The sequence below is a fragment of the Asparagus officinalis genome, chromosome 7 (genome assembly GCF_001876935.1).
Source record: "Asparagus officinalis chromosome 7, Aspof.V1, whole genome shotgun sequence".
Lineage (NCBI taxonomy): Eukaryota > Viridiplantae > Streptophyta > Magnoliopsida > Asparagales > Asparagaceae > Asparagus > Asparagus officinalis.
In genome coordinates this window covers 4,029,500-4,045,249 of record NC_033800.1, presented here as the reverse complement: position 1 = coordinate 4,045,249, position 15,750 = coordinate 4,029,500, and the positions used below count along the sequence as shown (strand labels likewise).

The 15,750-nt window shown below is 35.7% G+C and overlaps 1 protein-coding gene across 1 annotated transcript in view; it reads left to right on the top strand.

Annotated features, from left to right (window-relative positions):
- The window catches only part of LOC109848992 (dnaJ homolog subfamily B member 9), a 2,140-nt gene continuing 1,597 nt past the window's right edge, over window positions 15,208-15,750 (top strand). The window contains 2 exon segments of the mRNA XM_020418753.1: window positions 15,208-15,563; window positions 15,638-15,750. The exon segment at window positions 15,638-15,750 is cut by the window's right edge and continues 34 nt beyond it. Of these exon segments, the coding sequence (XP_020274342.1) occupies window positions 15,210-15,563; window positions 15,638-15,750 (467 nt within the window). The 5' untranslated portion in view covers window positions 15,208-15,209.

The window sequence follows — 15,750 nt, the reverse complement described above, 5'->3', positions numbered from 1 at the left end:
TCGCCAATTAATAAGTAATATAATGTAGCACTGGAAGCCAATGAGCAGGGAGAATTGGTACCATTTGCATATTCTATTTAGGCCTTTTGTGGTGATTTATTTAGGGTTGATGGAGACAGAGACCAAAGAGAACACAATCCGTGGACGGACTAGTTAGACGAGGAGGATGGAGGGTGAACTTGTGCATTATACTTAGACTAGGAACTCGCAAATATATATAAAATAGGAGAGAAAAATATATGATCAAGAGTCATCCGTTACTCGCCGAAAGCTTTGGGCGTGGGCTAACTTAAAAGGGCGAAGGGGCCATTTGTTGATTTTGAAAGCGTGTGTGTGCAAAATAAGTGGTGGCAAAAAGGCCAATAATTGAAGCAACATTGATCATCTCTAGTTTACTCATTCGCATTAACCAGCAGCCAGTTTCCATTTCATCCAAGATCCAACAAAGATAAAATAAAGAATAAAGCTGCGCGATCGGCAGCGGGTCATCATCGACTTGCAATCTGAGCTGGAGAGAGCATCAATATCTTGAACCGGAGCTCGAGAGGAAGAAAAAGGCGATGCATCTTCAGGGTGCCCGGCCAAGACGATGAGAGACCTGGACGAGGAAACCTGCATGCGCTCTCCCTGGTATATATGGGGGTGTGAACAGGGACCTCAGTGTCTACTGCAACAAGAGGCGGCGTGCGATCTTCATGCAGGCTTACCTGAGCAATCCTTGGGTGTTCGATCATCTCCCTTGTCGTACGTAGCCCTCATCCTCTTGGGTCTCACCGTATCCCAGACGGTATACACGATCATGTCTTACTATGACAAACCTTAGATCCTTAGATTCTGATCAGGTACGTGCGTAAGCAATGAGTACTGCGTAAATCAATAAGAAATCATAGCATATTAGTAAATCGATGGTGATTTGAGTTATGCAATTTTATTATATAGATGCAAAACTATTGTTTAGCAATTTAAAACAAAAATACGCTTAGCAAAAATTTGTTGAGGAGCTTATTGAGAGTAATGAATTAGGAAATTCTAGTAAGTAATCGATGAAAAGGAAAAAGGGAAGCGTTTTCCCGATCACTTTGACACGCGAAATTACTAACATACCCCTCATATTTCTATTTTAACGAGGAATGTCCTCCAACCATATATAGTTTTGTATATAGATATATTCAGCATTTACGTGAGTCTGAGCACTGAACCTGCTCCCGACGGATGCTGCAGGGAATTCTTCGGGCCACCGCTTCGCGCGTGGTCAGCGAGGTCTCAGGCACGCCAAGGTGGACCGTATCCCAGGCCCACAGCAGCAACAGCACACTGCTGCTTGGGCCTGGGCCCAGATCCAGCACATAAGAACATAAATGCCATGGTAGTTTATAGTTGTCACTGTCGGTTTTGCTTAATGTTAAGTGTTGAGGTACGTATTTTATCACTGCTACTATTACTAGTGTTGTGTGAGAAGATTGGGAGAATCTTAAGCTGCTATTGGACGGTGGGATTTTGGGCCACGTGGCCATATTTGTTAGAGTAGTGTTATATACCTTTAAACATTCGATACGTTTTGTGTAATATTTTAAATATCAATTAAGTTTTATTGTTGCGCATATTGTTTGTGTGTCTTTTACATCATTGTTATATTATCGTTAGAATTTTTTTTGTTCGATCATGCACTGTGATAGTTACTTAGTTGGAGATGTGATCTAACTTAGATATCTTTTTAATTTTGTGCTTAACCTATATATAACTAGTAAAGAATAACTTCGTTATAATATGTTATGCATAACACCGAAATGTGAGATATGATAGTGGGTCTCAATCACCACGAGTGAAGATTCCCCGGGTGGATGTTATAGGTGCATATTGTGCTAGGTCGTATTTGAATTTTTTAGGACGAGTCACATAAGAGATAAGAGAGTTCGAATTGTTACATGGTCCCTTTGACTTAATAATAATATTATTTTTTTAATTTAATAATTTAGTGCACTTGGATATGATGGTTAAACTTGTTTTACAAGTGTTATACAATCTGAAATGTAGGGTTACTAAATTTGTATTTATTAGGGAAATGATGGATATCTAGATAGCTACCAGTATGCTCATTTTAATGAGTTACTTCATTATGCATATCCTATGAAGTTATTAAAGTCTCGTGGTATTTGAATTTTTTTTTAGAATTTACTTTCTTATAAAAATAAAATATTTTGATGTTTTGAGATAATTTTTTATTTATGTTCAAGAGGATTATAATTTTAGGCATGAGCAAATATGTGATTAATTTGTCCTGCCTAAAAAATCGATATTGGAACTGAATGTACGATAATATTATTCATGAATATTTGTTAATCTCATATTATGGAAGATGTTTTATGCACAGATGGTGAGATAGGCATTTCATTATTAAATTAAAATTATTAATTTGATTAATAATTGGACCCAATTGGTCTCACTAATATTATGAGAAGAGGTATACACGCAATACGAATTCTATTCTATTTTTAATTGTTAAAGATAAAGATAGAGTTTTTGAACAATTCTATTCTATCTTTAATTATTATAGATAGAGTTTTTGAATAATTAAATATTAAAATTAAAATGTATATGTCCAATCTAATTCTATATGCAAGGTTCATATGATGCCTTTCATAGAAAAATAATAGAAAAAAAAATAAAAAAAATAAAGAATCCATATCTCAGTATTACTCATTTTCTACGACGGGTAGATTTTAATTGAAGAATTTTTCCCTAGAGAAATCTATGGCAGTTAATATCAAGACAAAGTATTGTAGAGAATAAAACATCTTTTCAAGTATTCGTCCATATTTTTAATTAATTAATCTACACGGTATTAGATATTTGGATGCCTTGCATGTCAACTCATATTGGATCTAAAAGATGGTGCTAGAAAAGGGTCTGGAATTGTACTATATTCCCCAGTTGAGCAAATGGGGTTAGCTGTCGCCAATTAATAATGTAGGAAAGTGGTGGAAGCCGAGGTGTAGGTGGTTGGTACTGTGTAGCAAAATCTATTTAGAGCATCTCCAACAGCTTCATCATCTTCTTAAAATATTTAAATTTGGAGAATATAAAGCTTTTTTTTGTCCAACAGATTCCCCATCTCATTCCCCAAAATAGGGAAGGAGGAGAAAAAATAGGGAGCCTTTCCCAAATCTGCAGCATTCTCCAACTTTTTTGGGGAGAGCTTTATTATTGTAATAAATGCGATTTTTTAAAATGGGAAAGCTGTTGGAGTTGGAGCAAAAATAATTTGGAGAATATGACTTTTGTTTCTCCATTTTGAAGAAAATTTTGAGGAAGCTGTTGGAGATGCTCTTATAGGTTCTTTTGTGGGAGTTTTTTTTTTTTTTTTTGGATAGCGGAAGGTGGCTAATATTGGTTGGGTGATGGAGCCAGAGGCCAAAAAAAGAGAACACTACCCACAGATGGAGATCAGTTAATTGCCCTTAAATACCCTACAGCTTCCTACACTTCCTCTACTTTGCGTTTATGAAAAATTTCCAAGGACTCAAAATATGAGATCAGTATGGATGACAAGTGAGGTGTCACTCTCCTATTGTATAATGATGTCCAGCTCATTATACAATAGGAGGGAGACACCTCACACGTCCCTCCTGTTGGTCCCATATTTTGGGTCCCTGTAGCAAAACTCTTGCGTTTATATACCCTCGCTTGGTATTGGTAGCGCTTATACATCTTAAATTATTAAAAAATTTCACTTCAAATATTCTGAAGATTCTAAAGTTTATGCGAATACCATCAATTATGTAAAGTTAAGGGTACTCAAGTGTAAAATTTAAAATTTTCATGAAAATGCAAGTTCTAAAGCTTTTTTAGATATTTAAGTGCAAGTTTTAAACTCCATATTTTCTAAATGCTCTATAAAAAGATGAGAATGTTCGGGTGAAAGTATTAATAACTTTATGATAAATAAGTTTTGACAAAAACAAGTGAGGATATAAAGGTGTAGTGTGATTGAAACTATAGGGCATTTAAGTGCAATTAGGCAATTAGGCTTTTTATTATTTTTCAATTTTAGCATCGTTAGTAGTTTAATAAATTTTTTATTTGATCTTTTTTTTCTCTAAAATGTTCATTTTTGAATTTCGTTGTAGCTTCTTTGAGGGGACAATTGAAAGAAGAAAGTAGACAGGGAGCCTTAAAAAAACAACTCTGCCCAGTTAAAACTTCGTTGTATTTAATTGTAATTATAGAAGTTTAGGGAGAGAAGAAAACAGTGAACGGCAAGGAAATGAGGGGGAGGTTTCATGTTCTTAAATTCTCCACGGTGCATTAAAAAAAGAAAAATTCCTCAAGGATTCAAAATATGGGACCAATTATAGAGGGAACAAGTGAGGTGTCTCCCTCCTATTGGATAATGAGTTGGCCATCATTAATGATGACCAACTCATTATCCAATAGGAGGGAGACACATCACTTGTCCCCTCTATTGGTCTCATATTTTGGGTCCTTGTAGCAAATCTCTTAAAAAAAATACTTCTCATCACTAAAGTTCTTAAATAGGGTTCAACTATTTCTTGTTTTGATCAAAAAATTAAATAGAGTTCAATTATTGAACTGATTTAGGGTTCAACGAGTCAGTAATCCTTAAATCAGTTCATTCATTAAACTGAACTCATTTGACTTCAATAATACCCTCCTAAAACCAGTTCATTTATTAAACTCTAAATTAAACTTTCATGCGTAATAACCCTTAAAATCAGTCAAGTGCAATCAATATTCTCGGAGTTCTCTTCGATTGCGATCTAGAATTTCCTCGATAATTGATCAATATAACAAGCAAAATATGATTAATATGTATATTTTTGTTAGGAAAAACAAGAAGACTTAGTTCAATAAAAAATCCCAAAAATAAAAAAAAAGAATTAAGATTTCTGTCGATTAAAAGGAAAAAAAATTAGGATCCAATGAGGGGCTGTTTGGTTGTATGTTTTTACCATGTAAAAGGATGGAAAGTGTAAAAAAGTGGGTCCCAATGTCAGCTTTCATCACTTTCAATTGTTTGTTTGTAGTTGTGAAAATAGTGTAAAGTGATTTCATATGCTGATGTGACTTGTAAAGTGATTTCATAAAAAAAAGACATGATTTTAGGAGAAAGTTAACATTGAAGTCAGGAAAAAATAATAAAAAATAATTCCAACCAATATGATAATTTGAGTAGGGACAACTTTTTACACTTTCCAAACAAACAATTAAAGTTACATTTACAAACCAAACAAGCAATTTATGATTACAATGGAATAAAAAACAAACAAAGAAAAATATAAAAGTAAAATTAATGAGGTGGACAACAACTTTCCAAGTTATGTCATAAATACACAACTTTACCAACAACAACCAAACAGCCCCTAAAATTTTGTTTGTTTCATTAATATTTTAGGATTTGGAATACTATAATTTGTAATATTTTGTTTGTTTCATCAATATTTTGGGATTTGGAATACTATAATTTGTAATATTTTGTTTGTTTCCGCAATCACCACGACAACGATCCGCTGTTGGTAGTAAACACCAAACATCCAACTTCGCTTACCTCCCATCTCACCCCCGTCGACGTCATCAATATTATCTTCTAAAAGCTCCTCAGGCCCCAGAAAAGTTCGCCCGAGAATTCCCGATCCATCGCCCACCGGATGCTCTCCAATTGATCTCACACATATATCCAACCGTCAATTATATTCTACCGACGAATAGGGAGTGAGTATATCAGCCCATATCAAAAATATCGGGGCGACTCGTCCACGTGGACACGGACTTGCGCTTTTTTTTTTAAATTATCCCCGTTTTTATAATAAATATCCCAAAAAGGCCCCCGTCCCCTTCGCCCTTTTCAGACCCCTCTCTGGTATCTTCCTCTCTTTCTCGCCCAAGGAAGAGAAAAAAAAAATCTCGTTCTCCAATCAAATCCAAACCCTAACCCTAACTCTAACCCTAATTCTCCATGAAGTGTGAGTAATTCATGGGGGAAGAAGCGGATCGGAGCGACTACGCACCACCCGGCCTGACCATCAACGGCGCGACGGGCGGGACCGGGCCTGGCGCACGGAAGCAGTCCATCCATGCGCGAGATGCGGTCTCCCGTCGGCCCCGACGATCCTCTTCCACGCCGCATTTCTCAGCCTCTGGGCCTTCCCGCCTGGAGCTCCGCGTCGGCGTTCTCTAGTTCGAGCCATCACCGCCGGAGCCCCGCGAACGACGATCCCGATGGGTTCATCGCGATCCGTCCCAGAGCACGATTTTCGTCCCTCCCGGAAACAGAGCTCCTCCGTTCGTCGGCCCGCTGGCGTCCGCACTCTTGAAGTCATCTCTCTCCGTTTCCCGCCGATGATCCGATCGTCGTAGAGTCCGACGATCCGAAGGATGAGGCGAGGATCCCGACCGATGATCAGTCGGCACGAACTTTAAAGCGGCCGAGACTGGTCTGGACCCCGCAGCTTCACAAGAGATTCGTTGATGTGGTGGCTCATCTCGGGATCAAGAACGCGGTGCCCAAGACGATTATGCAATTAATGAATGTTGAGGGGCTCACGAGGGAAAACGTCGCGAGTCACCTTCAAAAGTACCGCCTTTATTTGAAGAGGATGCAGGGGCTCTCGAATGAAGGGCCATCAGCATCTGATCCCCTGTTTGCTTCAACGCCGGTGCCTCAGAGCCTTCACGAGAATCCTCCGCCGATTGCCAGCCCAGCAGCCACCAGCACCACACCAGCCGATGCCCATGCCGATGCCATATGCGATGATACCCATGCCCATGTTTGGAATGCCTCATCATAATGGAGGAATGGGGATGATGCCCGTTAATAATGGCCATCATGGTCATTATCAGCATCCGCAACACTTTGGAGGGTTCGGGGAGCAGCGGACCAAGGATTGGGCGAGCGGGAGCAAGTTTGGTACCTCTGTTGCTTCTTACCCTTCTCGTATTACTCCTAATGATAACTAAAGGAAAAAGAGAAATTTGGTCTCTTGATTTATTGTTACTGTCACCTGTCGTTGTCCCTCTGTTGTCTCTGATTCTTTCTCTGGAATGTTAACTGTCTTTGTGACTATACTATAATTGACTTATTTTTATGTTATGTGGACTAAATGTATGAATCTTGTTGTGTTGTGATTTTTGTATCATGATTAGCTTTGTGATAGCAATGGGTGTGCTTGATAATTCAATTTGTGCTAGATAGGTGCAAACTGTTTGGTAACTTTTAGTTTTGCGGGAGCACATCATATGAGGTGTAGATAGAGCTTTTAGATACTCATGGGTTTCTAAAGTTTGTGGTTGTGTACTTTGCACTTTGCTGATATCCTGGTTTTAGACTAAATTATGTTCTAATGGTTAGCTCGAAGGTTCTTTATCTTCTTTGTTGTATTAGGTGTTAACTAATAAATATAAGTAATGGATAGTTCCAAAGGTTTACCTATCAGTAAGCTCAATCTGCAATATTTTTTCTGAATAGTGTTGTTCTGGTTGTAATTCTTTTAGGACATTGGCGTGCCAAGTGTGCTTCCTCTCTAACCCCTGCATCAAAACACCTATTAATTTGCTATTCTTCTGGAAACATGAGCACTTACTGCTTGCTGATTGTATAAAGATCTTTATTGAACTCATGATTGTATATTAGCAACTGTTTCCTGTTTCTATTATGACATTTATTCTCTTTATTGTTCCTTGGCATCAGTATATTTCATGTCGCTCTTTTTGATAGGGTTTCTACCTCTTTCTTGGTTTTGCTCTAGAAGTTGTGCTCATATTGTAAGCCAAACATAGCCTGGTTGTGATCAGTATTTGCTGAATCAATTGGCTCTTGAATGAGATGCTTGCTGCTGGCTTATTGCAGAACAGCTTATAGTCACATTGCATTTGAGGTATTATGTCCGACTTTTCAAGGATTTCATAACTTTAAATTTGTGAAGTGTTCCTTTTTATCGGTTTCAGAGGCATTATGTTACACATTGTTTTCTGCTGTATTATGATGATTTCCTTTATTAAATAAAATTGTTATTTTCTTTTTTGGGTGCATGATTTAGGCTTCCGTTATTATATCTGTATATGTGTTTCCCTCTATTTGCTATTGGAATATGAGATGAGCTAATGAGGGCTGATGCATCTCCTTTTGCTTTTCAGCCTTTCAGATCTATCTCTTAGCTCTCTATGTTACATTGAAGTTAGCTTTCTCACTAGTCTTAGTGTGATTTCACTTCTGTTCATAGGCTTGTGGACAGATCTTTATGCCTAAGTAATATTTCCATTCATCAGATATGGGCATGACACTGGTAGAGCTTCAATTAGATGATTTCGATCTTCTTATCATTCTAAGTTTCTGGCTTGGTTGCTTAAAAACATGGTGCATATTTACTGTGACTGATCACTGATATAGCAGAATAGTGTTTCTTGTTTCTTCATACATGTAAACACGGTGTGTATTATATATATATATATATAATATAATAATATATATATATATTATATATATATATATATATATATATATATATATATATATATATATATATATATAATATATATATATATATATATATATATATATATAATATATATATATATATATATATATATATATATATATTATATATATATATATATATATATATATATATATAGGAGAGAGAGAGAGAGAGAGATGAGAGAGAGAGAGAGAGAGAGAGAGAGAGAGAGAGAGAGAATATGGGCTATGCTTGGTAAAGCACAAATTTTGTGCTTGGTAGTGATGTGTCACATTCTTTATCCACTCCATTACCCTGTGAATGTGGTCCCCAGCATTTGAATGAGTGGAGCGGAGATGTGAGCACCTCACTACCAAGCACAACTTTTTGGCTTTGGTACCAAGCATACCCATATTTCTATAATATATATATATATATATATATATATATATATATATATATATATATATAATATATATATATATATATATATACTATATGTATTGTTTTACAGGTTCAATCTATTAGGATCCGCATTATTAGTAGTTCACATTTTAAGTACTGTATTAATCTTTTTGTTGTCCTTAGCTATTGCATGTCTAGTCTCAATTTCCTACCATCACTACAAAATAGCTGTCCTCTTCCTCTGAAGCTTTTGTTAATCCCGATCCGAATCATGTATTTTATCGCATACTATTGCTAGCTTGTTGGTTTGCTTAGTTTAGTTATAGTCTTAAAATACCCCGACTGCTTGAGTGAACCTACTCCACTTCTTGTTGTGAACTTTTTTCTGGAGTTGGCTTAATTCTTTGTTGTTATGCATCTTTTTGTACTTCATACGCTTCTTGGTTAAATTCCTAGTTCTCATGGTGTGAACATTTTATGCAACTTACGTGCTGCTGCATTATCTCCTTGTAACGAGGTATGCTGATTTGATTCCTTTGCCTTAATGCAATTTCCTAGTGCATTGAAAATGAAGTTCACTACAATTATCTATAGGTCTACTGGTGTTTTGGTTATTAAAGTTTTTGTTGACAAACTATGAAATAGTCATTGTTCATTGAAAATCTATTCATTTTTTATCACGACCAAGTACTAACATTTCAGGTTATCACTTGAAAATTCATTCTTGCGCGGATGGATCATTCTCGGGGAGGAAAGAAACTGAGGTTCAATCTTTCTTTCCATCTAAATGTCTATTTGAGTTAATAACTCAATTTTCATTTGTAGTCTGTATAATCCATTTTTGTTATTTGACTATGCGAAATTTATGATACCCTAATACATACCTGTGTCCATAGGGAAAAGTAATTGAGGCTTGTGGCTTCTCCCATTTTCTTTTCAAATGGCCAAGAAAATTAGTCAATGAGTTTTACGGCTTGTGCTTCCTGTCTGCTTCTGAACTCCTTGTGAATTTGTGATATATAGACGATATTGGATTTAAGCTTATGGATTGGGTTAATTGGTGAGCAGTTTCAAAAAAATTGTTTCCTTCAGCTGGTTATCATAAAAATGTTCTCATAAATATCATTCGTCTTATTGCATTTATTATGAACATTATCTACAGGGTCATTAAGCTCTCTCTTTCTAAATTTTGACAAAATGTTTCTGTTTCTATGTTTTCTCTCCTTATCATCTAATTTTTTTTCTTGCCTCGAATGTGGATTTATCGTGGTTTTCTGCATGATTTTGATATACAGAAATTCATATAACTATATCATGTACTGTGATAAGAACCCTTCATGCATCTCATCGAACACTACTGTTGCAGTAGCAGGGAGATCAAATTTCTTTTCTGCTTAGGGAGACTAAATTTCTTTCCCGTTTAGAGAGTTCTGCTTGTCTAGTCATGGTATCAGAAATATTACTCAGTTGCTAGTTTGCTGATGATAACATATATCTGAAAGTGCATTGTGTTTTTCTTTAGAAAAGCCCCGAGCATGAGATTTAGATGGAAAACTGACAATGGGTTTTTTAGGTGTTGATGTTGTTAGGCAACCACTAGGTAGCAATTATCACCAATTTAATGCGATGCACACGTCTTGTTGCCTTTTTGCGACTTGCAACATTGCTTCTGTTTAGCATACTTAGATTCTTGGCAAATGAAAACAACAGATTAATCATATTGTTTCTGATAAATTCTGCTTTCTTTTCTGGCATGCTTGTTATGATTTGAACGATTAGGTCATTCTTTATTTCCTTTGAAGAGTACATTTGTGCACCTTAATTTCCATATAACCGTCGAAATCTTGTAACCGAAGTCTCTCGTAAATTTTTAATTTTCACGTTATGATGACACTAGTAGAGTCAAATCCTAGGACAACAGCATGTTTTCGGTTTGGCAATATCATTTGATTTTTCATGTGCCAAACTAATTTCAAAGTTTACATCTTGCTCTAGTAACATCCTTAGAGACGTTCTGCACTTCTTATAGTTCACTATCGTTCTGTGTTGAACTCTTTCTCATTGCTCCAAGCCTACATGAGGTTAGTACCACTGAAACCATTCCTCTTATACTTCATCTGGGCTCCGGTTATGTCGTCATCTTGTACGAGCATCGTAATCGAGCTCAAATCAGAACGTGGGCGGTTTTCTGCAAGTTTGGATTGTATTCATCAGCGTACTTTGCTTCATTTTCTTGTGTAGTTCCGGGAGTTGCTCTTTACGTACTGTTCACCATCGAGGAAGGACTTGAAGCAGCCAGCCACCATTCGCAAGTCCAGACCGAGTGTTGCCATGCCTAATTGGAGATTTAAGGCGGAGCGTAGACAGGGATCTAACCCTTGGCCTTTCGAGCCACTGGGCCACTCGCAGGGGATTGATCCTGTGTACCTTGTTTCGATATGGTGAACGTGATTGTCGATTAGGATATTTCCCCCCTCGTGTTCCGGTGTGAGTTCAAAGAATTCAGTCATGACATTTCTTGATTTCTTGTTGTAGAACATCTTCAGCAGCCCTAGGATTTGCTACCTTTAACACAATTCAATCTTTCAAGCAGTTTAACTCCTTTTTTAGTCACCCAGAAGCATGTCCGTACGATTCTTGTTCCGTGTTTTATCTGGGAGAAGCCGGAGGCTTGGCGTGCTATGTGGACTTTTCCTTGCTCTCCGTTTTGTGCGGTCTAAAGAGGAAATCACACTACGGATGTTAAACGGAAGAGGAGTGAATAAAAATGAAAATATTTAATTGCATTATAAGCCACATATTATTGAAGTACTATGAAATACAAGAACGCGGAGTGTTTGCTTGTGAATTATATCATCGACATTTATGTGTGTGCCTTTTCTTTTTCGGTTGAACTGCACTTACGCTAGTAAGGCCCTGATATATTTGGACACGAATCTCTTCCTCTCCAAATATTTTTCCTAGAAAGTATTGCTGGATTTCTCGCCAGGACACTCACATAACCTACTTTAAGAGCTCCATTGAAGAGTCATGTAATGGAGCCGTAACCTGCTCTTAATTGTAAGTTCTCTATCGAAATTAATTTTAACTAATCTCTAGAGGTATCCATCTAAAGAAAATAGGTTTTTTACATGAAAATCGTCTTAATTTTTATTCAGAACCACATTTACTTGTATACTTGTTTGCGAATGTCACGCATGATTGATTTTTTTTTAGCTTAAAAAAGGTGTGAAATTCCCATTTTGCTCCTAACCTAAAGCACGTGTATAAGTACATGTTTCTTAATTAATTATAAACTTGAGGGTTCTTTAGATATTAGTCCTCCAAATCTTCCGTATTTTGAAATTAGACCCACAAATTTGCCATGGATTTTCAAATCCAAATCTCCAAAACCTAGCCCAATCCTCAAATCCTAATTCTTGACACCCAAACTCTATTCTTATCTTCCCTCAATCCTCCCTCCCTCCCTCCCTCCAATCCAAGAAAACTCTCCCTCAATCTTCCCTCAAACCCTAACCTCACATTATCTTAATCTTCTCTCCCTCCCGCCCTCCAATCTAACAAAAACCCCTTAAAACCTTGTTTAAGGAGCAAAAATCGATGATCTCAACCTCCTCATAGCCCTCTCCAGCAAGGACGACGTTGATTTGGGGGATAAAATTTCAAAATATGATAGATTTGGGGGTTAATAGCAAAATATGAAAGATTTGGGGAACTAATATTTAAATAATCTTTATTTTTATAGTGATGTGGGACATGTGGTTTGCAAGTGTTGAGTGAGGGTATTTTTAAAAGTTCGGGTTTTTTTAAGTTGAAAAAAAAGATTAGATGTGACACGACAAACATGTATGCAAATAAATATGATTTTGATCAAAAATAAAAAGGAAACATGGTAAGTATCAATTTAGATAAAAGTTAAAATAATTTACATGTAAAAATATAAAAAAAATATTGACATTACTTTAGTGAAAGTCCATGATGTATTGGTGAAATATCATTTAGATCCTTAATGTTTGAAAATCATAAATGAGAGCCCTTAACATTATATTTCCGTTATCAATGTAGATATTGTTTATGCACTTTCGTTAAATTTTGATGAAGTGACGATGACGTGGCCTTGTTGTGTCACTACCATGCCAACGAAAAAAAACTTTGTTGACATACTAGTATAATGCACGTGCTTTGCACGTGAATGTAAATGTTTTAAGTTTTGCTTTTTTTATTAAATAGTAAAAGTATTTGTTAATAAATAAAATTGTATAATAATATTACTTAAAAATAAATGTATGGATTAATTATTTATCTTGTAGTTATTGTAATTGAATGTTTTTCTTAAAATGATTGCCTAATGCTAACATTTTTTTAAAAATAAGTCTGCTAAATCTACGATCGTTCTTAAATAAGTCTACTGAATCTATAAGTTATCTTAAATATGCCCCTTTAACTTGAAAGTTGTTAACTCTAAATTAACTAAGCTGTATTAATCTTGCTAGATTTTTCCTGATATTCCCTAGAGAGTTACACTTAATACCGGCAATATATTATGATAGTTACTTCTCATTATAATTATTTAACAGGGTAAATTACACTAAACTCTTATGAACTTTTAGGCCCTACGGACTTTCAAAATTACACTAAAGCCCTAATAACTTTTCTATTTCAAAGAAAAATCCTAATGATTTTTTTTTAAAATTTTGCATATACCTATAAATTACAGCCAAAAAATGCCATAAAAAGGCATTTTGAAAGTTACTGGGGGTTTGGTGTAATTTATCTAAAAGATGTTGGGGGCTTTCTGAAAAAGTTAATAGAGGATTTTAAAAGTTCAGAAAGTGTATTCAGTGCAAATTGATGAAAGTTCATAGGGGTTTACTGTAATGTACCTTATTTAATATTATAATTCTTAGTTCAAGTAATACTATTTAAAATAATTATACTATCTATATACTATAAAATACTTATCTAATTTAATTTTTTAATTATGCTCTTAAATAATTTAGTACTATAAATAATTTATAATTTTTTATTATACTATCATTAACAATTAATAGTACTATTATTACTATGGAATTTTTTTTTAAAAAAGGTTAGTTTTCAATCATTACTAAGTATAGATTATTCAGTATCATATAATAATATTTGAGAAAATATTCTAAAAATAATATTAAATTATTAATTTATTTTATTTAATAATATGATACTAAATAAATAGAGTAATTCATAATTTATGAGATATTATTAAAATAATTACATTGTTTATGATATTAAATATCTGCTCTATTTATTTTATTGCTCATTGAATTATGTATAATTCTTAATAGTATCTAGTAATATATTATTTTATGTATACTATTATTTTAATTACTTTATTATAATTCATAAATAATAATAATAATAATAATAATAATAATTTAATTAATTACTATTAATAATTGTGTATGCTTATTTTATAAATTATTATATTATATTATTATTAAATAATTAATATCTATAATATTATTGATAATTATAATTATTTAGGAATGTGAGGAGGTCCATAATTAATAAATGGTTATATTTATTTAATAAAAAATTAATTAGAGATAACGACATACTTAGAATTTAACAAAATTTAAGAGGGTAAAAGAGGAAATTAAAAGTTTTAACATCACAATCCTCTTCTTATAGGGATTGAGATCCTCTCTTAAGGAATAGTGTTTCCTAAGATCTCTTAATGCATCTCAACCTTTGATTTTGTGTATGAGCACAAAAAACGAGGAGGTCCTATGCAATGAATGGTTGTTTGATTTTGTGTATGAGCACAAAAAACGAGGAGGTCCTATGCAATGAATGGTTGAGATGCATTAGGAGCTCTTAGGAAACACTAGAGCACAAAAAACGAGGAGGTCCTATGCAATGAATGGTTGAGATGCATTAGGAGCTCTTAGGAAACACTATTCCTTAGGAGAGGATCACAATCCTTCTTATAGATACAGATATAGATACAGATTTGACCGGTAACTTGAGATAACTTTTGCTAGCTGGGCTACACCTTAGGTAGGCCGTCCGGCTGCATTTCATTATAATTTACATTGTGGGCCCAAATTAAGCCCAAATCAGTGCGATCCGTAGGGGCTGTTTGAATAGATTTTTTTGGGTGGTAAAAAATGAGAAAGCTGCCAAAAATGTTAGTCTTTTAGCATCTTTCTCCCAAAATCACCTTTTTAAGAGGTGATTTTGAGGGAAAACTGACAAAAAACTGACATTTTTGACAGCTTTCCCCACTTTTACCACCCAAAAAACAGGAACCAAACAACCCCTAATTAAACCACCACTGGAGATGGGACACGAACGATGGAAACGAAGAGCTCCGTCTTAAAAAAATTTCCTATGCATCTGGCCCCCCTCTCGCGCCCCCTCTCCCCCTTCTCCCCCTCCTCCGTCGATTCCCCCACCGATTGCCATGATTCTTTCCCCCGCCCTCGCCTCCAATCTCGACATCCGCCCTCGGGCTCCGGTCGGGGGTTCGTTACGATCCTGCAGAGGAATCGGGGACGAGGACGAGGCCGGTCCCTTCGCCTCCGGGCGAGGAGCCGCAGGGAATCCCCCTACGAGGTTTTGGGGGTCCCGCCGTCTTCGACCCAGAAAGAAATCAAGAGGGCTTATCGGAAACTCGCTCTCAAGTACCATCCCGATGTTAACAAGGGGGTAAACTTAGTTTCAAAACCTCTGCAAACTTTATGCAATTCTTTAATTATGTACATTATTTATCTCTGGAACAGGCTGACGCCCAAGAGAAGTTCATGCGGATCAAGCACGCGTACAACACCCTGATGAGTTCGGATTCCCAGTTCCAGTACGGAGCCGGCGACGGCGGTCGGAACTATTCAACGGC